General features: G+C 38.0%; 1 protein-coding gene across 1 annotated transcript in view; it reads right to left on the bottom strand.

Annotated features, from left to right (window-relative positions):
• Positions 1-23742, bottom strand: part of col17a1b (collagen, type XVII, alpha 1b) — a 40704-nt gene extending 16962 nt beyond the window's left edge. The window contains exons 1-13 of the mRNA XM_088351997.1: positions 23468-23742; positions 19945-20010; positions 19264-19287; positions 14746-14796; positions 14488-14604; positions 11984-12241; positions 11828-11884; positions 9394-9429; positions 9269-9319; positions 6588-6743; positions 3725-4405; positions 1877-1954; positions 1725-1787 (exon numbers count right to left, since the gene is read on the bottom strand). Coding sequence (XP_088208123.1) covers positions 1725-1787; positions 1877-1954; positions 3725-4405; positions 6588-6743; positions 9269-9319; positions 9394-9429; positions 11828-11884; positions 11984-12241; positions 14488-14604; positions 14746-14796; positions 19264-19287; positions 19945-19999 — 1627 coding nt within the window. The 5' untranslated portion in view covers positions 20000-20010; positions 23468-23742. The remainder of the gene's footprint in view (positions 1-1724; positions 1788-1876; positions 1955-3724; positions 4406-6587; positions 6744-9268; positions 9320-9393; positions 9430-11827; positions 11885-11983; positions 12242-14487; positions 14605-14745; positions 14797-19263; positions 19288-19944; positions 20011-23467) is intronic.
• Positions 23743-27058: the final 3316 nt, after the last annotated feature.

Below are 27058 nucleotides of genomic sequence, written 5' to 3'. Positions count from 1 at the left end.
GGTCACTGAGGCACTTTCTAAGGTAAGATGATTCCCCTCAACTGGAGTAAAAATGCACATTAAAAAAACTGCACATGGGAGTATTTGCAAAAGTTGTAAAAAGCTTTAGTTCCTTTCTATAAAAGATGTGAAGTTTCCCAGAGAAGTTACCATATTCCAGTAACCATTTTCATTAAAAAAAATAATAGAAATGACTATCAATCATTACATAACATGATAGCACATATGTTTAAAGCTTTGGCTCCTGCCAATTTAAAGAAATACTTCCTGTCTATTATCCACCTGTAATAGTATTTCTTTGTCTCTCCATGCTAGTTTCTAAGAAGGTTCTGCTGCTATGGTTTATGGTTCAACTTTTAACCGGTCAAAATGATGAACGGCCTTGATTTTTTTCCATCAACTCTTAAAAAAATCAGTCAATAATGGAAAATTTGCAGACACAGAAAAATAAAAGATGTAAATGTGTTTACAGTCTTGTTTAACTTGGATTAAGTTTCAAAAGACATGACACAATTATTCATAATTCGCCTAAATTCCTAATCTAAAACGTACCCAAATTAAATTGAATGCTGTTCTTAGGGAAGGGGGATTAACTCATGTGTGGTCCCTTCTCAAGGTTTCTTCATTTTCCTCATGTTGAGGTTTTGGAGTTTTTCCTTGCCCTCATGTAGGTTTTAGATCTGGGGATGTGTGTAATACTAGTCTGTGGTTTGCAATAATCCGTGTTCTGTGCAGCCCTTTGAGAATCCTTTTGATTAAGGGCTATACAAATAAACATGACTTGACTTTAAGATGGGGGGTGTCAATTGAAGACTTAAGGCTTCATGACTTTAAGCCAGGAGATGGCAGCAGAGTATCACGTTTTGCGTTTGTTTCTTAGACACGCTCGGATAAACCCTTTTTTTTCATATTTTTGGGCGTTTGTACTGCGCAAAAAAACAGGCCTGATAAAAGTCAAATAAAAGCAAATAGGCGCAATTGAAAATAAAGCACAAGGGCTCTTTAAACTAAGTTGGACGTTGTTAACATATTCTTTATAGAGAAAATATTTCACTCTTAAGTGTGTTTGTTTTGGTGTCTTTCTTATCGTGTGCCCGATGTACCGCTATACCATTTATATTTTTCATTGCGTTGGCCAACATTTAAATAGCTGACTATATGTTTCAGTACTTTAATACATTTTATTTATCAATATACTAAATTTCATGCAATTCAACACTTCTGAATTAGCCCTATTGCAAATGATTACATTTTGTGCTTAAAAAGGGAGATATTACTTTGTTATTACTTTCAATTGAAGTTTTTATTTGTTAATAAATGTATGTATTTGTATGTTTTCAGTGTTTCAAAACCAATTGGATAAAAGTGTCCATTTCTAAACAAATAAGCAATAAAGCATATATTGCGCAATGTAAATGCAAACAGGAAAAAAAAAATTGATTATCTTATGTTCATTTTTTTCTTCATGTTTTGTTGAGCTGTTGTACTTAATTATCTTTATCGGCATGTACAAAAAATTGTAAACATCAATCAGCTATTTGCTTTTCTCCAGGCTAATTTGCTTTTTTTTTTTTTTTTCAAACCAATGCGGCCCGTGACTCAAAACGTTTGCCCATCCTTGATTTAAGTACTGAATAAGCATGTAATAACTAGTTTGTTACAATGGAAGTATGCCACAAACATACAAGCAGTTAAATCCACCAAAGGGTAGTAGAACATCTTACCTGAAGAAACTCCAGAACCAACACCACCACCGACACCGGCCATATTTTTCTGCATTCCATAAGCTGTCAAATATCAAACATGGAAAAGTAAATGTTCACAGTACATGAAGTCTGAATTGTTATGGAGGTATTTAAAAAAATATGGACTGTACTTGTCATGCTGGCATTTGTGCCGCTGGTAGTCATGGCACCACCAGAAGAGGATGCTAGATTATTCTGAAAGCCATAAACTGTGGGGGAAGATACAAACACTCATTTCAGTTTTTCCTAATTTCTTTAGTAAGTTTCTCTACTCAGACTTTAAATTCTCAAAACTATTTGTTGAATTCTCAGAACACTGTATCACTAGTTTGGTCCAAAAAGCAGTTTCTCATTTCTTTGAACGACTTGCAGATGTTTTTGTACATCCATGCAATTGGTTTGGTACAATTCTCTGCTGTTTCGTCCTACCATCCGCAACATTTAGTCATTAGTTCATTGCATACGCATAATGCGAAACAGTTGAACAAGTTATCAGAATATGTCAACATGTGTATGCTCATTTCCATCAATTTTCATTCCTTATTTTCTAAATCACTCTTAAATTTGTAATTTGTTACTAGGACAATCGCTTTTACTAATCACTAGAAAGGTCACCTTAAGATCAACTAATGACGAACTAGTTCTCAAAGGTACAGTGGCTTGCGAAGCTATTTGCCCCCATTGAACTTTAAGACCCTTTGCTACATTTCAGACTTCAAACATGAAGATATAAAACTAATTTCTTGTGAAGAATCAACAATAAGTGGTAAACAATCATGAAGTGGAACACACTTTATTGGATATTTTAACCTTTTTTAACAAATAAAAACGAAAAAGTGGGTGTGCAAAATTATTCAGCCCCATTGAGTTAATACTTTTTGTAGCACCACCTTTTGCTGCGATTACAGCTGCATGTCGCTTGGGGTATGTCTCTTATCAGTTTTGCACATCGAGTAACTGATACATTTGCCCATTCCTCCTTGCAAAACAGCTCGAGCTCAGTGAGGTTGGATGGAAAGCGTTTGTGTTTGTGTTCCTCGTTCTTTATGATGCTCTCTGCGGTTTAAACAGACCTCTGAGACTATCACAGTGCAGACTTGATTACACACTGGTGGATTCAATTTATCATCGTTAGTCACTTAGATCAACATTGAATCATTCAGAGATCCTCACTGAACTGGACAGTTTGCTGCACTGAAAGTAAAGGGGCTGAATAATTTTGCACAACCACTTTTTCATTTTTTATTTGTTAAAAAAGTTAAAAATATCCAATAAAGTGTGTTCCACTTCATGATTGTGTCCCACTTATGGTTGAAGCTTCACAAGAAATTACAGATTTATATCTGTTTGAATGATGACAAAGTTCAAGGGGGTCAAACAGTTTCGCAAGCCACTGTATGTTAAGTTAAGCTGGAGCAAGCCCTAACCTTGCAATGTCTGACAATAGAAGATCAATAGCCACGGAGAAGAGGCAGAAATCCGATAGCAGTCCTAGTTTAGTTGTGCCAATTGTCTTATCTCAGCATTCATAATTTTGCTTTTGTTTTGTTATTTGTTTTAAGATTTGATTTCTGTATTGCAACGAGATGGTCTGTCGAAAACTTGTAAAACCTGTATGTGTAAACTCAAGTCTTGTCAAGTTGCTTGAAATCAATCTTCCACAATCAAAGGCGTAATTTACAAACCATCTATATAGCGTTAGGTCTTCCACCAAAGTGAATGTTACATTGAGAACATGACGAACCGATTTGACTGTCTCGTCTGTAAACCAATCACTTGTCTTTCTGACAACACTGACATGTTCATTGATAGATTTAATTTAGAGTGATAGACATAGAATGTTGCTACAACTTGTTTGATGTGTCTTGTGAAATGTTTTGTGAATTCCAAGTCTGATCTAAGAAACGTATTAAAGCAGTTGAATAAAACTGTAATTTTGTTATTTTTTGAAAGTTCATGTAAAAAACAATTTTCCCCACCTGAAAGGGAGGGTGCAGCCAAGCCGATGGGTGTCACGCCACCCGACATGTTGTTAGCGCCAGCCTGGTAGGAGTAGCTGCTACCGGCTGCCACGGTGGTTGTGCCGGCAGCAGAGGGTAAGGTGGCAGTAGACCACGGGAAACCTGGAAGCGCTGCATCCGAGTCATACTGTGTGGACCTCACACCCGAATCGTGGATGCCCGATTTCTGACTTATACTGTACTGGGATGACCTCACGCCGGTGTCGTAATGGCCCGACCTCAAGCTCCCGCCGTACTGGGACGATACAGCACCGGTATCGTATTGACCGGACCTCAAACTGCTGTTATACTGGGCGGACACTGCACCGGAATTCTGCATCACGGACCTGACGCCGGTATCGTATTGTCCGGCCCTGGCGCCGCCATTATACTGTCCTGTCCACATGCCCGTGTCATACGACATAGATCTGACGCCGGTACCGTACTGCGCAGATCTCGGTCCCGCGTCATACGTGACCGATCTTGCGCCGACGTCCGATCTCCCTGCGTCGCTGTAGTGGCCCGATTTGAGGCTTCCTTCGTAATGGCTGGATTTGACGCCGGCGTCGTAACGGCCGGCCGTCAGGCCTGGTTCAGGTAAGCCGGGTGAGTCCACGGTACGAAAGCCATCGGCCCTCCCGCCGGAACCAAACGTTATCACTGTGAAAATAACAGCAGACACACAAAACACTCGATTAAAGCAGCTCATATTAAATATCGCAAAGTATTTTGAGATGGGTTTCCGTGAGCAGTATCCAAACTGCTGGAAACATAACCGAGTAGACATAACGACAATATCCAAATTTACAACTAAGTATTATGTAAAAGAAAGTGCTTTGGGTATTGTTAATATGACTGCAAAAAATTCCCTCAGAACACTCATGAAATGAGTTGACCACTCGGTGAAAACTCAACATTTTGCTGTAAGTGTCAAAACTATTTCTTCAACCATAATTTAATGTGATCATGCCCCATCCAATGAGAGAGAATGTTCCAGGTACAAATAGAATATGTTTACAAACAATTCTCATTTCTTAATTCAATTTTTGAAGAAAACATATATATATATATATATATATATATATATATATATATATATATATATATATATATATATATATATATATATATATATAAGATCTAATATGATATTTCTATTATGTGTGTATAGTGTAAACTCAGTTATACTGGGAACAAATGAAACTTTAGGACATACATTTTGGAATATATTGTCAAGAGTGGTGATTAACAAACAGGCAGTGCTGCAGCAAAACCAGTCCAACCCTGAGTAAAAATGTCCAAAGTGGGGTCAAAATGTCTTTTACAGTAATCCCTCTCCGGGTTGCGGTTTATTTATTGCAGTTTCTATACTTTGTTGATTTTCTGTACTGACCCTTTTCTGCCTGTGCATCAATAACTTTGCAGTTATAATTTGTACACAAAGATAACACAGCTTGACTACATAACATCAGCACAAATCTTTTTCAATTTCAATTTTCCCTAAAAGCTACCATGTCGACAAAACCCTCTGCTCCCTGAAAAGCACTTAAAGGCAGAGGAAGATGCTTTCTATCCCCAACAAACTTGGATTTCTCCATGTTGAAGGGAGGTCAACCATTGTAATGCCACATTTGTGTTTTCCAAAAACATCCGCATGATGGCGACAAAATATCAGACATTAAGTGGATAATTTTGAAACATTCAGAATTAATCTTCATTATCTTTTAATACGCCCTGCCAAACAAAAATTGCAAATATATAATGATTAATATATAATCACACTAATAACATAAGTGGCTTATGTTATTTAATACTGTTGTATATTATTGTATTTTTTGTATTTTGTTTGTTTTGTTTAGTTTTTACTTATTGCATTTCTGTTGTTGAGGGCTGTATAAATAAAGTATATTTTCATAAATGCATAACTCACTTCTTTGGGCCAAATTGAGATTGGTGCCTATATCACGTTCCCATAGTAAGCTGCTTCAGCTACTCAAGTACCCGAGTCGGTCAAGCAATCATATTTTGGATAACAAGTCAATAGTGGAATACCGTAGCATGATTCTTTTTCAAATCATAATTTGACAGAACAGAAGTATTCTGTAAAAGAAAGAATAAAACATTTAATAAGTATTGTTTTTAGGAATGTTCTTTAGATGCCACATTTTTGTTTTCAATTCTAGTCCACATGCGACAAATATCATGTGAAATCAAGTGGGCTGTGTCCTGAATCAAGAGTGCAATTGACAGCAAGATTATTTTCAAAATTATAATATGAGAGTAAAAAAACAATCCAATAATAAAGTTTAAATGCATGAATAAATAGAGTATTTAATAAATACATAAATAGATAAATGAAGGTTTTTACATCCCGGGTTTTGACTATCGCGGGACCTTTTTGGAACGCAACCCGTGCGAAAAACATAGAATGACTGTATATTAATAATTCCAGGATAGCCATTATCCAAATTGTAAGTACACTGTACATTTACTGCAGTCTCAAAATATCTTAACAAGTATAGAATTACTGGCTACAAAAATGAGAACCCACTAAAGAAAATGTGGTGTTATTTTTCTCCCCGCTCTGTCTCTCTGTCTGTGTCTCTCCTCTCTCTCTATTATATCTTTAGGGCTATATTTATTTTGTGTACGTAATGAATATGAATGAATGAGTCCATTGCAAAAAATATTAACGTGTTTGAAATATCAAGCAACCCCGAAGAGTCACTTTGCCCGGAAAGCAGATGTCATACTTGAGTAATGTAATAGTAAACCCAAGTGAAAGAAGGAGACAATATTTATGTGAGTACGTGTGGGACGGGATGGGAGAAGGGTCAATTACCCGACTGTGAGGCCCGAGAGGTGACGGAGATGGTCTGGGTCTCCACGCTGGCCTTTTTGGGGCCCCCCATAATGGCTGAGGTGCTTGAAGCTCGCACAGGACTGGAGCTGCTGGAGCGTACCTTCAGCAGCTTCTTCACGTCGTCCAGCTCCGCCCCTGCATGTATATTACAGTGTAAACACTCAATATTTCCACTGTTTCCAGTGAATACTTCAAATCTATCATATGTGGTATTTAATGACTGTCCAGTCCTTTATGAAAGCGTGTGAAGCATGATCCCCTATGAGTTTAAAAAACAGGACACTCCTCCCTAACAAATAGGAAGCAGCTGGGTAATCGGACACTTGGGCCTATGTGGGGTTAAGTCTGCCAGAACCGCACGGACTGCCTTCTGGGCCTTTGCCAATGCCAGGAATAGGCAGTTTTACAGTAATTTTTGCGGTGTTTCATCCCAAGAGTTGTAACAAGAATTTCAGAACACCTACACGATCGCTACTGTATGGTAGTTATAGATTCAGAGCCACTTTCGAGCAGAGGTGGAAGTTTCCTTTCTTGTTGCGCCAATGTGCAAGATCAAGTACATCAACAGCCATTTTATAGCTAGAAAGTTAGCAGACTTGCAATGAGTTTTGCTTGAAAGCATAAAAAGTATTAGTGCTAGAAAAACAGTACCAGAAAGGTCAGGCAATGCCCTCAGTTTTTAGAAGCAGGATTTCCTCGTGGTCTAGCACAGTAGTACTTATTTACTTCTGCTACAAGAACCCCTGATAAAAAACAAAATATTTTGAACTGCCTTTTTCCTTAAAATTGTTGAAAGTACCCACATGCAGAAAGCAAATACTACATCAAAAAGCTTAAACGCCACTGCCACCTATTGCAGACGATGTACAATTATACTGCTCACTCGCTACGTCACAGCTTAGTTCTTGTGGAATCACTCCACCACTCATTTTCATTTCAGACCATTGAGTGACATTTTTAACTGTAAACCAGTTTTCCGTTAAAGTAACCTTCTTTAAATCATCAAGTAAAACGTTAACAGCACTTCTGTATTCATCCTACACTTTGCATGCGAAAGCATGGTCATTTATAAGGTTTAACAATGGGTTAGAATGGAGTGAGCAGTTTGTGAAATTCCGGAAAAAAAACGTAAACAAAAGAATAAAAAAAGAGCGACAGAGTTAAAATTAAGCTACTATTCATTTTCATAATGAAGGAACACGTAAAGAACAACATTAATAAAATGATTCATTATCCTAAAATGTCAGTGTTATGGTTCAAAAGAAAAGAAAAGAAAAGAAAAGAAAAAAAAGGAAAGGAAAGGAAAGACAGACAGACAGACAGACAGACAGACAGACAGACCGACCGACAGACAGACAGACAGACAGACACAGACAGAAACAGACCGACAGACCGACAGACAGACAGACAGAAAACAAGAAAGAAAGAAAGCTGTAGTGCACTACTGTCCGGTCTCCCAAAGTCCAAAATCATCTGTTACAAAATGCTGCAACAAGGCTTTTAACCAAGACAAGAAAGTTTGATCACATTACCCCGATTTTAGCTAACCTGCATTGGCTCCCTGTTAGCTTAAGATGTGATTATAAGGTTCTGTTGGTATTATTCAAAATCATACATGGACTTGCTCCCTCATATCTTTCTGATTTAATTTCCCCCTATGTTCCAGTCCGGAGCCTTCGCTCTGAAAACGCTGGTCTACTAGTGATCCCAAGAGCCAAGAAGAGATCTGCAGGTTTGAGAGCGTTCTCTATCCGGGCCCCGGTGCTGTAGAATGCTCTTCCCCCTGAGATTCGACCTGCAACCTCAGTGGAAATGTTTAAATCTAAGCTTAAAACACACTTCTACTCTATAGAATATGAATAACCTATACTTTATTGTGATAATATGTGTATCATTTGCCCTCATGTATGTTAATAGTCTGTAATAATAGTTTGCAATAGTCTTTGATCTGTGCAGCCATTTGAGACTCTTTGTGATTAAGGGCTATACAAATAAACATGACTTGACTTGACTTGACAGGCAAGAAAGAAAGAAAGAAAGCAAGAAAGCAAGTAGGCAAAAAAGCAAGAAAGAAAGAAAGAAAGAAAGAAAACAAGAAAAAGAAAGAAAGAGAAAATCAGAGTGAAATTACGACAGAAATTCAGGGAGAAAACTGAGATAAAGGAAGAACAGACGGGTGGACAGTCAGAGAAAGAGAGACCGAGAGATTGATCGATAGATCGATAAATAATGTAACAGTTACAGGTATACTGCGTATAAAAAAATGAAAAATGAAAATCTGATTGAAATGGTTGCAGTTACTGCTCTGTCTACAGCAGGGGGGGGCGCTCAGTGAGCATGAGCATTTGGGAAGGAGTGACTCATTTGTCCCACCGCTGCTGCCAAAACTACACCAGAACCAGCACATTGCAAAGGAAACCCGCAATCAGGCTTGATCCCACATCGTGTCTCGGTCACGTGTTTACCATCTTGATGCAAACAAGCACGCAAGGAAAGCAGGAATGTACCAAAACAAGTCAACCATGTCTAGAACCCGACTCCCAAAACCAAAATCCAAAGTAGTCTGCGAGCCATCCACGAGGTCCCCTCAGCCAAATAAAGATGCTTTGTTGCTTTACAATACGTTACGCAACCAACAAAAGGGTCTGGCGCTGACTCACATCTGCTGGCCGTGGGAGAGGCGCTTTGCAGCCGGGCCCGAATCTCGCTTTCTGAAAATACAGATTGCAATCGAAAAGGAGTGATTGTTTTGCACGTACAGGTGTTGCGGGAAATCTGAGCCTACCTCGGCTTTCGCTCCTCCCTCTGCTGTTGCCAGCACCTGCAAAGTACAAACGACAAAATTCAAGTTAGTTGGGATGAGCAAAGAGCTTCAGGTATAGGGATTATTTAGGAAGCCTTGAAAATGATAATATCTACTTTTTTAACATGGGTTTCATCAACCATATTCATGCTGGCAGAAAATTAGTCTTTATTATTGCACTTTCTCATTGAAAAACCACCACGAGTCACACTTTTTGACATTTTTTCTTCAGTTATTGCTCATATCAGAACTATGGTACAAGCATTAATTTTGCTAAATGAGCTATGTAATTTCTGTTTTTATTGTCAGCTATTGCATTAGATAACAATATATGTTTTTAAATGTAAACACTATTAAACAATTGTTGTTTTTTTCAGCTACAGGACTTTGTTAGAACACATACATTATCCTGCTACAGAGCCCTAATCCCTCCGGGATTGACTTGGCCCTTGTGGCAACTCATCCACCTAATAGTCCAGTTTCTGCTCTCTAAATTCTTTTGTGTGGAAATATAAAACGCACCTTAATGAAGATAAAACCTGACTGGGAGGCCGAATTACAAGTAAACCTATCACAAGAGTTTTGGAAAAAGGCCCTTGTAGCCTTTAATTCCTCTCCCAGCAGTGCAAGGCCCTTATTCAATTTAAGATGTTTCACAGACTCCATTATAGCAAACATAGAGTCCATAAGTCGTTTCCCAATTCAATGATGAACATTGCAGCAGGTGCTCTAAAAGTCTTTGTCATCTAACTCATATGTTTTGGTTGTGTTCTGAAAAAACTGAATATCGGAGATCATTTTTTGGGTGAATTTCAGATATTTTAGGAAAATATATTGCCGCACATCGCCATCTTTGGCAGGTCCCCTGACAATCTCTCGACAACTGTTATTCAGGATAACGTTTTAGCCTTCTTCTCGTTGATAGCCCGTAGAAGGATACTAATTTTGTGGAAGTCCTCAGACCCACCTGCCTTTAAATCATGGGTACACGATAGACTTTTTTGCTTAAACTAGGAAAAATCTAAATTCATCTCAGAGGATGTGACGGTAAATTCTATTCTCATTGGGCACTCTTGCCTCACTATTTCTTTTCCCTTGTTTTTTGCTTTTGTTTTGTTTTTGCTTGTTTTGTTTTGATTTGGTCTTTCAGAGTTGTTGTCTACTATTTACTGGCCTCATTCACTGTTAACTACGGGTTACTACCGTCCGTCATGGTGTCAGCACGTGGTTAAGTCACAGGTGTGCAAAGGGTCAATACTCCCTTATTTGTAACAGCTGCTTTTTCGGCTCCCTCTTGCAGCAATAGTTGACCAGAGATAATCGATTGCGGCTTTACGGGTGCTGGTCAATTTAGGCAGAAAGAACAGGAAAAAGGAGGCGTCACACGTGACACAAATTTGCTCTCTCGGCGCCTGATCTCAGCAATAATTGATTTGGGATAATGGATCACAGCCACAACTGTGCATTTCATCTTAGGCAGGCCAGAACTGCACGCTTCTGGACTAAAGTGCAATATGTGATCAGGGATAATGGATCGTAGCTTCAAAAGTAGTTCACTTTTTGGTGGACAGGACAGCAGAAGAACTGCCAGGCCCAATAAAAATGTTTCACACATTTTGTGTTTTTGTATCTTGAGTCTAGTAAAAACGGCTGAAGCATTTTAGATTTCATTAAAAATGCAGCTAATTGAGCATTAAAGGGAATACTATGAATTTAGGTTGTTTTGGATTTGCTGGTCTTTTATTTATTTTCTAATTGATTGATTTGAAGGTGAATAGATTACACTGTTTTTCTTCTCCACTGCCTTTTGTTTAATACATTTGACAAGTGGATTTTTTTCTTGATTTATGTCAGAGCTTGAAATTAGGGTGGGTCGGTGGGATGTCAAGTCAGACCAGTTGAGAACCACTGTTTTCGTGAGTTACTACGAATATGGCGGTAAAATAATTACATTTTTTAAAAGCTGTTGGGTTAAAATTATTGTTTTACAGCCTTTTTCATATTTTCACATTTTTGAATTGATAACGACCAATGTAACTAGTAGTAAAAATAAAAAGTTGCCGCTAAAAACAGAGGGTTGCCTTTTCATTCCTACAATTAATGACAATAAAACCTATTTACAGATTATAAATTTACATATTCACTATTTCCTCCCAACCAAGCCTTAAAAATATGCCATAGAGTGAAACCTTGTGTAGAAAAGCACTTATTTGACACCAATCTATATTCTGTCATAATAGGAAGTCCTATTAAATAGAGAAGTAGATCTATAGCTTTGGGATTTTTACATGGAGTTCTAACAATTTTCAAAGGGAAGACAGCAGTGATCTAGCTCCATTTTATCACATGAGAGGAAAAGTTATTTTTGAGGCCTTTTATCAAGCTTTGCAGTTTACTGGTTGACAGAGTCACTTACAATAAATTCCATAGTCTTTGCGGTTAAATTCCGGGGAGGAATTTGCACTGGAACTCCCTGAAAGAGACACAATAGAGCAGCGCAGGTGAGCGTCCTTTAGTGCCTCCGTGGCTTCCTTCATTTTTGCCACACCAACTTGATAAACAATCCGCTCACCCTCGTAACCTCCCGAGCGGCCGGAGCTCGCATGTTTCCGGTCTGAAATGGCTGCAGTTTGCGTTCTCTTGCCGGCACCCGACGAGGTGACATTAGTCACCGAGCTGACCAGGTAGCTGCTTCCTCCTCCTCCACCTCCGCTGCCATAGCTCTCACCATCCACGTAGGTGCTGGTGCCATCACCAATTGTTATGGCGTCTCCTCCAGGATAAACACCAGAAGAGGAGCTGTAGCTACCGCTGCTCATGCCCACCGAAGCTGCCGAGACATGGAGAAAAGGTAAAATCTCCTTCTCTCATTAGGTATTTTCATCCATCCATTATCCATTCATTCACCTTAGTAGGGTCATGGGGGTGCTGGAACACATCCCAGCTATCTTTGGGCAATGGGCAGGGGACACTCTGAACTGGTTGCCAGACAGTTGGAGGGCACACTGAGACATACAACTCACTCGCTCATTCACACCTAGGGAAAATTCGGACCGGCCAATTAACCTGACATGCATGTTTTTGGAATGTGGGAGGAAACCGGAATGCCCGGAGGAAGCCCACGCATGCACGTGGAGAACATGCAAATTTCGCACAGGAAGGCTGGTAGCTTGAGCCCATGACCTCATAACTGTGGCACAGACGTGCAAACCACTCAACTGCCATGACGCTAGTTATTCTCACATTCCACAATACAACCGGCACTTGAGAAAATCCATCATATTCCTTCTACCATTTTGTCAAAATGTTTGATAATTGACTTAAGTTTAATAACAATTTTTGGCCGAATTAGTAATTCGTCAAATCAATAAACCGTGAATTAATAAATAACAGTGTAGCTACTTCAAAACTATGATCATTATTTTAGTGGACATTAGGCACCCTTTTAGTAATCTGTGGTAACTGCAATGGGCAAAGAGTACTGATACCTTCTAAATAAAAGACAAAAAAGGTCCACAACATTAATGAATTAAGTTTTTTTTTGTTTTGTTTTTTTTACCACTGGAGGCTCTAAATACTAAATATTGTCCTTTTTTGTATACAACCTGTATCCTCTGGGTCAAAGTAACTGGATCAATGTGTCTGAGGACTATCCTATTTACCAATTTTTTAAATGAAAGTCTCTCTTTTAGCATAAGGTATTTATTCTTCTAAAGATGATTTATCTTGTTCTGGGATACATTCCTCCCAATCTTCTTTTTCTGATACATCGTCCACTATGTCTTCTGAATCACAGTGGTCTTTTTGGACATCCAAAAAAAAGTTCTACAGCCTCTACATAGTCATAACGCATCAGTGGTCTTGTAGGTCCTGGTGTCACCTATATGACATAAGTTCTGCATGCCTGTCTTGATAATTTAATGCGTCTGAGGACTATCCTATTTATCAATTTTTGAAATGAAAGTCTCTCTTTTAGCCTGAGGTATTTATTCTTCTAAAGATGATTTATCTCGTTCTGGGATATATTCCTCCCCATCTTCTTCTTCTGATACATCGTCTATTTCGTCTTCTGAATCACAGTTGCCTTTCTGGACATCCCAAAAAAAGTTCTACAGCCTCTACATAGTCATAATGCACCAGTGGTCTTGCCATGTGCAGCACCATTATAACCCCGTAAAATCCACACAAAAAAAGAGCTCTGTTGTTTGCAAGGACGCCACCTCTTGTTTTGTTTATGTCTGTTACTCTCTTGTTCATGTATACCTGTACCACTGATTTACCTGAGACTGATTCAAGGTACTCAATCGCCTTATTTTCTACTGCTACTGATTGATCTGAGACACAACTCAACAATTGTAAGATATTGTGATATTGATTTCAACTTCATTTGGTCTTTTTGGGCCGAAGACTATATTTTTGTACATCTTACATGAAAACGTGAATTAAAAACAACATTTCATTTAGTTTAATTGTTGGATTCTAAAAACATGCATGTCAGGTTATTTGGCCGGCTCAAACTGTCCCTAGGTGTGAATGAGCGAGCGAGTGCGTTGTATGTCTCTGTGCCCTGCGATTGGCTGGCAACCAGTTCAGGGTGTCCCCTGCCCACTACCCAAGGACAGCTTGGATAGGCTCCAGCACCCCGCAACCCTACTGGCGATGAGCGGTGCAATTGATTGATGGATGGATAATAATAATAATGAAAATAATAATAATAATTTTAAAAAATATCATTAAAGGGTTTTTGGGGGAAGGGTTAAGCACAGTGATGGGTCATTTTGATCGAAGACATCAGGAGGGTTAAGTTCAAATATGTTGTGTTTCTAAGATGATAAATAATAATAATAAAGAAGTGTTGTTTTTTTGTTTAATGCTAGCAGATGTTATTTTTGTTCTGATTTGTGACTCATGCGTTTTTTAGTTGTGAATGTGTATTTGGTATAGTTCTGCAACACTTTATCCACAGACGCCTTGAAATTACTTGACTCACAACAATGTCCAAACAACTTGCAACAAAATTGAGAACACCCAAAACTGAAAATGTCAAAGTAGGACCAGACATGTCCTCTGACTCACATGAAGTGAAGTAAGTGGTGCTGGACTTCTGAGTCAAGATGTTCTTCTCCATGGCTCCGCCTCCTCCTCCACCACTGGAGCTGGCCATGTTCCTATGGCTCGATCCCCCGGTTCCCTCTAGCAACCAGAAGACAAACAACATAACACGCCAAGCTGCCGTTACTCCTCGGGCACTTCCCTCCAGGCCGCACACTTGCAATTATTGCCTGGCAACGTTAGCAATTAAAGCTAGTGTGCACGTGAGGTGGCAGAACTCACTTGGCGGAAGGGACGTCAGTCTATCGGTGGATGTCGGCGACTCCGGCAAAACTGACAGCACATGAAAAGAAAAACGTTAGTTTGCTGGTAATCCTGGGAGTCTCGACATGTTTACTCTAACGTAAATGCTAATCCCTGCTAGGGCACTTGTTGAGTGAGCGGGTGCCTGATGATTATTCCCAAATCCATTAGAGTGAGAGACCTGGTGACATGCCGCGGTGAAGTTTTAGTATGTTGAATTGAGCACAAGTTGTTAAAGGTGACTTTTAGTTTGGTTTGGAACCCAGTGTTTGAGTTTATTAATACAGTAAATGAAAGGTGTTTTTTACACTCCTCTAGTTGCCCCTCAAATGACAGAGTAACATTAGTGAACAAAGATTATAGATACATATTATGGGTGAGATTCGACGTAAAACGGGAATCTTCTGATTTTTCCCAGGTATTGGGTAAAATATCACAAATCCGACATTTTGTTTTAACTTTTTGTTTTCAAAAATATATACAAAGTATTTCTTATAGCATTGCAATTGAAATTTAATCTAACCGAATATAGAAATATTGTCACTCTCCTTTGATTGCTTACAATCACTGTGAAAAATGTACACTATTATTCAACTAAAAACTCTAAAAGTGTGGTCTTAAAGAGGGGGATAAAATTATTATGTATTTTATCAGATGCCATTACATGATGTTCTTGCCAGATATTTTTTGTAAAGGGAGATTCCAACGTAGTACAATAAAATTGTACTGAATTTTCCGTTTGGAGAAACCAACTGCCACGATAAATCATGAATACATTCCCACATAATATCAGGGGAGGAATGTAATGCGTGCACAAGTTTTGGTATCCATTTTGCTTTTCTCTTCCATACTCAGTACTTATCTTAGGGTTGTAGTTAGCTATCGCTATATAAAAAGAATAAAAAAATAAAACAGAATATACAGTATGCGGAGCCTGTCTCCTTAAAAAATTTACAGTGATTTACAATTTCTATTTTATATATTTCTATTACACACACACACACACATATATATATATATATATATATATATATATATATATATATATATATATATATATATATATATATATATATATATATATATATATATATATATATATATATATATATATATATATATAAAATATCAAAACAGCCTAGCTACTATCTACACACATAACTGGCTAGCTAAACCCTTAAATAGCTCGCTAGTAACAAACAAACTAGTTTAATTTTACCTACCAGTCTAGTTACCTAACTAAATAACTAACTCATTAATAATTATCTATTTATCTTGCTAGGTGCTTTCTTATCCACGACAGCTATCTATTTATCTTACTTCAAAAGCTAATAAGTTAGGTACCTACTCAACAAGCTAGATCAGGCATGGCCAGAGTAGCCAGTCACGGCCCTTGATATAATTTTTACTGGCCCGTGGCCTCTGTCATTAAAATTACTAATATGTGGCCAGTCAGTAGGGTTGACCATTGTTTAATAAAATAAAATAATAATTAAAATAATTAGTAAATAACAATTTTCTTAAATTACTATTTAACCAGATGATGACAGTAGCCTTTTGGCCACATTGCCCTTGGCTTGCTGTGATAATTTTAGCCCACCCCATTTCAGACATAGCGACTGTTAAGAAAAAAAAAAAAGTTGACTTTGAAGGCCACCGCTTCCAGGACAAGTGGAAATTGGAGTATTTTTTTTCCACCGAAATCTCAACTACTGCGTGTGCCTGATTTCACAAAATTTCGTGGCTTTTTTGAAGACAGTATAATATATAGAGGCATTGCTGAATACAAAAGGCTAACTGGAAACGAACGCTGTGAAAGGGTAAATCAACTGGAAGCTATTTCACGAGACCGAGTCAAATGAAAATGCTACAAAGGTGAGCTACAAAGGTGAGCTACAAAGGTGAGCTACAAAAGCGAGCTACAAAGGCGAGCTAGGAGGTTGCGATGTTGATCGCCAAGCAATCCAAACCTTTCACGGAGGGTGAATTTATTAAAGATTGTTTCAAAGAATGCCAGGCTAAAAAGTTGGCCCTCCCACATTTTCAGCTTACCAAATTCGGCCCGCTTCCTAAAAAGTATGGACACCCCTGAGCTAGATGATGAGAATCTGATTAACTTTAGCTTACTACATACTTATTGATTTATCCATCTAATATCTACATTCCAACCTATCATGTTAGCTTACCAGCTTGCTAGCTATGTAACCTCTCAAGGTAAATAGCTACCTATTTCAGTGTTTCTCAACCTTTTTTCAACAAAGGCACACCTATTTAAAAAAAAAAAGAAACTTGAGGCACAACTTCCATCTAAAATACTGAAAGAATAATTCTTGGCACCAGTTTATTTTATTTATTTATTTTTAAGGCTTAAACAATCATGGTGCCTAAGTTGTCTTCATTTATGGTCACCGTGGCTCAGAAGGTAAAACAGGTTGTTAATTTTGGTTTATAATTTTGTTGTAATTTGGGATTTTACCGTTTAATCTGCTGTTACCTACAAATATGGACTAATGTTACAGTTACTCAGCTGATGACGGGAAGAAATCAAAGACACTGAACAATGGCATGGTTTATTTGTAAAGATAAAATGGAGGATTTTCCTGCGGCAAACTTGACAAGGTCTAATTTTCCATTACCTCTTTAAATTTGGATTTGCGTTCGCCATGACCCCTTTGCACTCCTACAAGCCATTGTCTTGGCCAGAATATTCTGTAATAATCAAACTTCTAAGACTAACTGCTCAGTTCAGCTTTAATTGGACTGTCTAACAGGCCGGATATAAAATGAACATGGGTACGAAGGATAAGCAATTACTTCTCCACACCTACAATTAGTGTTTGCAGTGTATAAGATTCAAAGCCAAACCAAAATGTTTTTGGGGCATGAGTTGGTGTCAAAAAATGATGACATTTCTGATTGATGATCACTTTCTTAAGATGGAGTAGGAATTTTTCATTACCTCTTTATGTTAGGTTTCGTTTTCGTAATGATCCATCCTCCTAGTATAAAAGTAATTGTCAGACATTTAGGCCTTTGCATTCCTATATGCCATTGTCCTGCCCAGAAGATTTTGTAAAAATAAAACTGCTAAGAAACTTCTCATTTCAGTCTCACAACCTGGATGTAAAATGAAAATGTGGATGAAGAAAAAGCCATTCCTCTTCTGAACCTACTAGTCAAAAATCATCATTTTGTGTTCTCAGACTTTGAGTTTCAAAGGCCAAAACAAAGACTTTTATGAGGCATGGCCATTTGGAGAGTTTTTGTTGAAGGATGATCACATTAATGCTCCGCATGGCTGGCAAACAGCCAATCACAGTTCACCATTAGATGAAGCATGAGCACCATCAATGTCACCATCCTTCGACACTAACTTTCAAAATGGATAAAAGCAGGTTTATTTCGCTGGTCTGTATCATTTGTAGTGTCCTTATAGAGGTTGAAAAACACTGACCTACCTAACTCTAACTATAAATTGTAACTATGTTTTGCTATCAGACAACTTCTCTAACTGCTTAGCTACTATCTACCAAATTACCGACGTCCTACTATTTACCTCCCAAATTCTTTTACTTAGCCTACTGTAGGTGTCCCCTACTCGTAAGTCTTCGTACCTAGCAATTACAAATCCAAGTAAAATATATTTCTAAACATTAATCTTTTAAAAAAAACATTCTATCTATTCATGTATGTCATTTTGTTTAGCCATCTCCTGATATACAAATAAACAAGGACATTACTTTGCAGTGGTCTGTTCAGTGTCCAGTGACGGTGTACTTCCTGGATATGATCGTTAATAATAATAACGACCATTCCAAGGAAGAGCTGGACTAATGCAAAACGTCATCCAATGTCCATGTTTCGGACCCCCCTCTTCCTAAGCCTCCCCTTGAAGACTTTTATGGACTTCTCAGGCCGGCAAAAAAACGGCAACCATACTTTAGTGCAAACCGCTTTGGTCCGGCTGCCAACAAGCTTTGTCGCCGCCAACCCCAGCGTCTATTTGTTATTCTGCTTCGGCTTTTTGGCCTCCTCACATCTTTATTACAGTATGTGTTTCCTCCTCCAACCCCCCTTTTCCTTTTAAGCACTTTGTTTCTTCTTACTGAGCTTAGCTGACTGGAGATGATTATATTTAGAGGTGACATATCAAGAAAAGTATGGTCTGACTGTTCCGACATTTTGCGCCCACTTAAATGTTATCACCAGACTGGAGTTGACCTCATCACATGTAGATTATTAAAGCTACTGCTATGCGCCATGATGGCCAGGAGGGTTTAAATGTGAGACGAGGAGTTGCAGGGGGGGATGCTGGTGAAATTTGAAAGGTGAGACCCGGGAGAAGTAGAAGGCATGCCAAAGTGACAGTCTGCATGAAACAAAAACGCCCAAGAAACGGTGGCAGCGGTGAGAAAGTTAACTCTAACCTGGCAGTAGGGGCTCTGGAGTGTTAGCCGGGTTCTTTGAACGCAACATAACATCAGCTGAAAGTTCGACAGGCTGCTGTAGAGCATTTTATAACTGGGTTTACACATTCAAGTCAATTGAGGTTAACAAACAGTGGAACCTCTGAAGTCTCCATGCAAGCACGCTTACAATTGTCTTACATAAGTCAAAAATATTTTCCCTTGTATGAAAAAAAAAAAATCAAAGTCCATATTGATGCAAGATGTTGCCCAAATGTTTTCGGTGTTCAATTAAGAAATCATCAAGATTCCATGATGTCACGCGTTCCCAAATCAAATACCAAAAGCTGCATGACCATACGCTATAAGGAGTCCAGATAGACCAACTTAATCAAATAAAATAATCATCTTCCCATGAACAAAACACACATTTTTATTTCTTTTTTTTTTGGCCCAGCGTTTTTGAAGTTTTTGGGGACCCGTAGGTGTAAGATGGCAGACAATTATGTAAGCTCCGTAGTTCTTAATATTCCTTCTGCTTTTCAGCACTAGTTTTTAGTTGCACAATACAATACGGCGACATCTAGTGGGCAGATAATACGCATAGTCTCTTCAAAACATTGCCTGGAAACAGATTATTTCTATTCCCATTACTTCCCAAGGGCCCAAAATGTATTTTTCGAATACAAACAAATCTGCGGTTGACCAGTTGGGTTTGTCCTCAGAGGTTCCACTGTATCTTATTACAACCCAAAGACTCGAGAAACCTCACCCCGTTCCTTCGCAAAGTCTCCTGAGAAGTCTGGCCGTCTCGTTAGCTGGTCCATGCCATTTTTATCTGCCGACAGGACGACAGCACAACCATGACCGCTCTCACGCTACTGTGCGAGCATACCAACTGTCACTATGCTAATGTTGTTAAACGCCGATTGGGCTATAAAAATGATAATCCAATGAAAACAAGGGGGGAGAATGTCACAAGATTCAATTGTGTTTCTAGGGTGACGAAGGTCACGAGGCAAGCGTGGGAGGGATGCTTTCACTGGAAATTTCAAGCCACTCTTATTTTGTAAACAGAAATGCGGCCTTTTCTCAAAAATTTGTAGGAGTCCATTACATCCCATAAGGCAGGGGTGTCAAACTAATTTTCACAGAGGGCCACATGAGCATATCTTCTGTCCTCAAAGGGCCAGATGTAACTTATTAATGTAACTAAATGTAATTGATATGTAAAATAGGTGTAGCTACTCCTTTATGAAAATTAACTCTTAATTTATTAATTATTCAAGCCACAAACATTGCAGTTGCATTGTTAAAATTTCACTACACATATCTAATATTTTATGAATTAAATACAATAATACCTTTACGAGAGACGAGAAATACGAGATGTCTTTGGAGTAAAACTTTGCATGATATTCGAGAGATTACAAGAAATTCCAAATTTTACTATTAGAAACCAGGGCTTTGAAGTAATTTTAATATCATCCTATTAATCTTTTTACTGTATTTTTATGTCCGATTAGTATTTGAATGTACTTTTAGTGATCAAGAAGATGTCTCTTATAAATATATATAGGGTTAACTTGGATGCTTTTGGGATGTCGGGAAAAAAATTTCATGTAAATTTGCTTAAGAAACTAGGAAGGAAATAATCCTGTTTTCCAGGCATTGTGGGAAATGTAGTTTTTGGTCAAATGACTCCTTTGACCCCTTTATTTAAAGAGGCTCGGGCATTTTAAGCTCTCGCTGGCCACACAAATTGTTGTGGCAGGCCAAATTTGGCCCACAGGCCATTAGTTTGACACATGTGGCTTAAATAAAGTACCGGCTCCCAAGGTAACTGCATATTACCTTTTTAGTTCCCGGAAAATGTATTTTCCAAATTGCTAATATTAAATATAAAGCTATAGCATGGTGCACCACTAGGATAACTAAGTATAGTTTGTTTTAAATTTTGCATATGCAAACAATTAGCAACAGTTTTTGTGTACATTGTATTGATTTTATGTATTTGTTTAAAGGTGCTCATTTAGGAAAAGCAAGTCTTGGACACAATAATTCCTACTATCGATATTACTAGAAATAATACTCTTATTACTATTATTTATATTTGTAGAACATGAGATACGAAGCTACATCAATCTAACATTCATCTGTGGTGGCAGCTATTTTGAGAGTTTGTATCGAGGGATGATGTAATCAATGTTGCTCGGGCCTCCCTAAACAACCAATCACAACTTTGCTTCAGACAGAAGGTGTACTATGATTGGCTGTTAGCTGAGCACTGGGCAACTTCAATTTTGTCATGATCACGTGATAAAAAAATCTCAAAATGACTGCCCCAAAATAGAAAAAAAAACTGGTGATTTTTTTTCTCCTAACTCATATTAATTTCTTCCCCAGGGCTATCACCCCCTAAACAAGCGAGCAAAACGGTGAAAAAATATATCTTGTGACTTATTTTTGTTGCTGCAAAATGTTATTGCTTTGAATTTTTTTGCATTATTGTTAGAATGTAGTATTTTTACAATGCAACACTTGTACAGCAACTTAGGCCAGTCTCCAAACACTAGGTTGTAAATATTTGTGCCTATTAACTGAGTGTTATATTTTATTTTTCTCTTTAAAGTCTTTATTATGTGTTGACCATGGATTACTATGTCTAATCTCGTTGTATACTATGTTCATCTAAGTTGTTATAAATGACAATAAAGACACCTCAATTCAATTCATTGTTCTACAAAAACATTCGATCAAAATGTTATGTTCAGAATTTTGAAAGCCTGAACAACATTTTATTGTTGATTTCCGCTTTAAAAACAGGTTCCCGTTACGAGACCGGGTGCAAACATTTATTGGCCTGGAGCGGGATGGGTGCCGCCAGGCTGTACTTGCCCAAAACACAGCACAGGAAATGGTACCCCTACGATCCTGGTGGTAAAGGGATCCAACCAACCAACCTATTTTATCTACAATAAAAGTTTTATAGTAAAAGTTTTATAATGGTAAAAACCTTGTGTTTTAAATTTTTATCTATAAAAAGGAATTAATAAGTGTTTAAATTTATGGTTTGGCAAGTTAGTATTCAAATTGTTTTTCTGTACTTTTAATTCATAAAAGCTGTTTCTTCCATGGTATTTTTATTGCACTAATACTAGAACTAAGGCCAGTCTCTAAGCACTACAATGTAAATAATTTTGCATATTTATCCTGACATTTATCTTATCTTACTTTTTCCCTTTATTACAAGTTTATCTGGGAGTACCATGAGTAATCTCGTTACAAACCGTGTTTAATACGTTGCTATCATGGCAACAAAAAAACTGTAATTCAAAATCTAAATCCTGCATTTGACCATTAGTCACAAATGGTGGAATAAAGAATAAGAAGTATGTTGTGTATTTATTTATATTTACAGGTGGTACATTAGCTTTTTTTTTTTTACTGGCAGAGACAGTTAAAGAATCGAAAGGTACACGTAAAGCTGGGCCCCCGGTGTTACTGTTTACACTTTTTCAGGGCCAAAAAGGTCCATTGCCAAAGCTCTTAAAGTTAAATGTCAAGGGTACAAGAATAAAATCTCTGGAGGTAAAAAAAACACTCATGTATTTTTTTGTCCTTGAACACTTAACTGTTTTAACCCATACGATATACTGTTTTTTTTTGTTTGTTTGGAAACCTTTTAAATAACTAAAATAACCAACAAAAAAGGTTATCGTGCCCAATTATGTCTCAATAGACTAGATGCACATTGTACACAAAACCCACCACACCCTAAGGACATCTAGTATAACTAACACTTTCCCTGTTTCCTCAAACTCCCATAAACATGTGCTCTTACTGTTCTATTTTTTTCTGCGACCACCAAAGCTGCGCAGACATTTTTTTGTTGTTTTCTAATTAATCAACATCCTAAATTCCTTTAAGTCACATAGAAGCCTGTATAACTTCACCTCCTAACCTAGAAATAGAAAAAAACATATAACTGAGCATGCTGTCATAGTAATAGATAGGTCAGTTCCTGCAATATATTTAGGGGAGATGTAAATAGCACAGTAAAGAGCATCTAAAAGCATCAAGTGATCCCGGGGACAGACTAATTTTAACGTGAGAAAAAGAAATGGAATTATACTATTTAAGAGAATTTTGTGCATTTCCAAATCGCAAGCACAAGCAAAGAAAGTTCAAAAACGTTCTCGGGGTGAAATGATTACAAACTACCGCTCATTCATCAAGAAAAAGTTGCAAAAGACGTGCTTTAAAAACAAAAGTTTTAGTATATATGTTCCTACCTCCAGGCAAGGGAGTCAATCAAGTCCCCCCGTCCGCGTGGAGCTCCTTGGGAGGGGGGCAAGGAAGCTCCGTTATGTTCCTCTAAAAAAAAGTCCACCCTGGTCCTTGTTGTGACTTTTTTGCTGCCCAAAAGTTGCAACCCAGATATGAAGAGAGCGGTCCAAGCCGCGCCCCTCGGTGCCTTTTGGCAGGCAGGTGTAGACGATGGTAATTCCAAAGTCCTACACTCGCAGAGGACACGTGAACGTATCTGTCTGCAAACTTGGAAACTCCTCCCGTGGCTCGGTAGCCACAAATTCCCACAAATGTTTTTTTTTCTTCTTTTTTTGAGGAGGGGGTGGGAACTTTTTTTCTTTTATTACTGTGGTGGGGGCGATTGTGTGCAGAGAGAATCCATCCTGTAGCAGCTGGATCACATCTGCTGCACACATTGGACAATAATTGGCATGCAGTCTGTGGTTTACAGCCCCTGCCGATACACTGAATTACTCTACTGTACTTAATCACATACGCGTTCGGGAGCCTTTTTGACTCGAAGAGCCTTGTAAGCAAAATATTTTGACTTATCCATTTATTTTATTTTATTTTTTTTAGGGTGAACGGCGGTTGTTTGAAAGAGACACAATATCCGAACATTACCGTTCAAAGGTTCGGGGTCACCCAGACAATTTTGTGTTTTCCATTAAAAAGTCACACTTTTCCAATGCCTGAGTTCCTTCGCCCATATTAGTCTCTTCCTTCTGTTGGCCAGTCACAGATCTGGCTTTGCCTTTATCAAAGCTGCTAGTTGAAAAACTTGTAAGGGGTCTATTTCTCATACTAGAGTCTCTAATGTCAAGTCAAGTTTTTTTGTACAGCCCTTTGTCACAAGAACTTTTTATTTTGTTTGGTTGTGGAGTGTGGCCTCCCACTTCTCTTTCTACTCTGTGCTGTTCTCTGGAGGGAGTAGTACATACCGTTGTGGGAGATCTTCCCTTTCCCTGATATTTCTCGCATGGAATAGCTTTCATATCTGACAAAGAATAGACTGTTGAGTTTCACATGAAATGTTCTCCTTTTCTTGACATTCTGAAAGTTTAATCACGACAAATGTGACGCTCCTGATACTCGACTAGCTCATAAGAAGGTCAATTTTATAGCTTCTCTAAACAGCTCAACTGCTTACAGTTGTGCTAACATCATTGCACAAGGATTTTCTAATCATCCCTTAGCTTTCTACTGCAATTATCAAACACAATGTACGATTAGAACACTGCTGTGCGTCTTGCTGGAAATAGGCCTCCAAACATTTAGGTCATAGGTCTCCAACCTTCTCCAGCTAAGAGCTACTTTTTGTTACGAATTAGCGCAAAGGCCATCGAGTTATATATGCATTAAAAAAAAAACTCTTGTTATTACTACGTTGTTATCATGCATCTTATTACCAAGTGACCCCTAACTTTTGAATGGTATTGTATTTTTAGACAAAATTCAACAAAACCCGCTCTCCAGACAAAAGCTAATTCTTCAGCAAATATGATTTCACTCTGTGACATTTGATGATTTGATACAAATTTATGAAAAAAAAAATCAAAAAACAAACCACTTAAAATGTGTGTCCCTCCCGTAGTTACTTAAGACCGTTGAGGCTCATTTTGGTCGTAAATAATGGTTTCCAAAAAAGCGCGGTTCTTTTGTAAAAATGTCATAAAATACTGCAAATGAGAAGGATACCTATACTGTATATTCTGTGGAGTGCGCTAAGTGTGCAGCGATCCGCCCACCGCTACCGTTCACTTAATCGAATTGTTTTGGGTGCTTGGCTGGTGTTTTTAGTTTGTTCTGAGTCGTCATCATAAAGTCCCTCAGCAATAAACATAGATTGTTTGATGAGCTGCCATGTAAAAGATTCCTTTAAGACGTATATCCAAAACGAGGTCTGTTCATGTAAACTGTAGTTCAAGTTTTACCATATACATTTTGAAACTGATAAGTATTTACGGTGTTGCTTTGGCATTGCATACACAAAATTTGAAATTCACAGGGAAGATTGACATGACCCTCAATTTGTCTCCGAGCCAGATGCACTCATGAAAAGAGCCGTATTTGGCCCGCCAGCCATAGATTCTCGACCGCAGACATACAGCATACTCGCCGTATTTTGAAGATGACACTTGTGCATGTGAAACTTTATTTTCTTGCACAGGGGATTGCTTGAGCCAGTTTAACAGTATAATTATAAGGAGGGGAATCATACTTAGCTTTATCATCCGTGCAAAAAATATACCCTGTATCATATATAATGAAAGAAGATGTTTAAAAAAGTAAATGTAGCCTTCTCAAATTCAAAGGTTTCGTGAAATAAAAAAATCTGGAAAGCTTAGCTTTCATCACGACGTGTGTACAGCTGTTAAAGAAGGTTTTTCACTTCTTCTTTTTGTGCCAGAAATATACTCACCCTGCTTACACTTATATTGTTTTGAGCTGCTCATAATTACACAACCCCAATTCAGTTTTCAGAAAAAAACCATTTAAAAATGTGAATACAATCATTTTCCAGAAACTTCCTCTTGGCAGCTTTCCTGAGCAATTCCCTTCATCAATTTTTGGACAAACTCATACGTTCTTTGGTAAAGTTTCAGCTGTGCATGATTTTTTCCACATGATGCGATCAGAGAGGGAACGCCTGATGTTCGAAGAATATTGTCACTAAAAGTCTACTCGAGCATGTGACTTTAAAGGGACACTGTGTGAAATTTTACCTTTAAATGTACCTTTATAGGGAAGTGCCAATCCAATTTCTTTTTAATTAAGACATTTTTACGACTAGGATGGGCTACATAAAACTCTTATTTTGTAAACTCATTCGCTGTTAGTCTATTTGAACGGAAAAAACACACTAAAAGCAATTGGGTCAAAAAAAATCAATTTGTGTCATTATTATACTATTCAATTTCTGATTTAATTAAACTTAATGGGTTGTTTTACACAAAAACAATTGCTATGAAAGTGATTGTTTTACTTTAAACAATCCCCTTTAAAACTGTTTATTCCCATTAAAACACCTACAAATATATAGTATTCTTGCACAAACGAAACCAAAATGTCTCTTTTTGTACAATGCACAATATTGCTTTAAAATAAAAATGACAAAAATTAGTATTTAGTCTAAATCGGACTGAAAATTTGGGTCATTTTGTCTCGTCCTCCACAAATCCGGATTTGCTTTTGTTCAAACCTCTTGACACAAATTAAAAAGAAATTGGTTATTAATGCATTCAAGTAGTGGGTTAATTCATTTCGGGCATAATTTGTTGACCTATCAGTTTTTAGTTTAAGCAGGTTCAACATCTATAGCTGTCATGAACCAGTTTTTAATGATAAAAGAGGGAGAAAAATGCTTGCTTCCACGATCCGTGTCGAGCGAGGAGGATCAGAGACAGGCGGAAATAGCAAGTCGGTGGCTGGAGATCAAAGGCGTTGTCGAGTTCGTAAGCGAGGTCGGTAGCAGGAGGCAGGCAGGTAACGGGGCAAAACGGGTCAGGTAAATGGCAGGCAGAAAGGGGGCGTGGTTGGCAACAAAGATCAGGCAGAAAAAGCAGGACAGGGGC

The sequence above is a fragment of the Urocampus carinirostris genome, chromosome 13, assembly GCF_059441175.1.
Source record: "Urocampus carinirostris isolate Australia breed hairy pipefish chromosome 13, RoL_Ucar_1.0, whole genome shotgun sequence".
Taxonomy (NCBI): domain Eukaryota; kingdom Metazoa; phylum Chordata; class Actinopteri; order Syngnathiformes; family Syngnathidae; genus Urocampus; species Urocampus carinirostris.
This window is presented reverse-complemented; position numbering and strand designations above follow the sequence as displayed.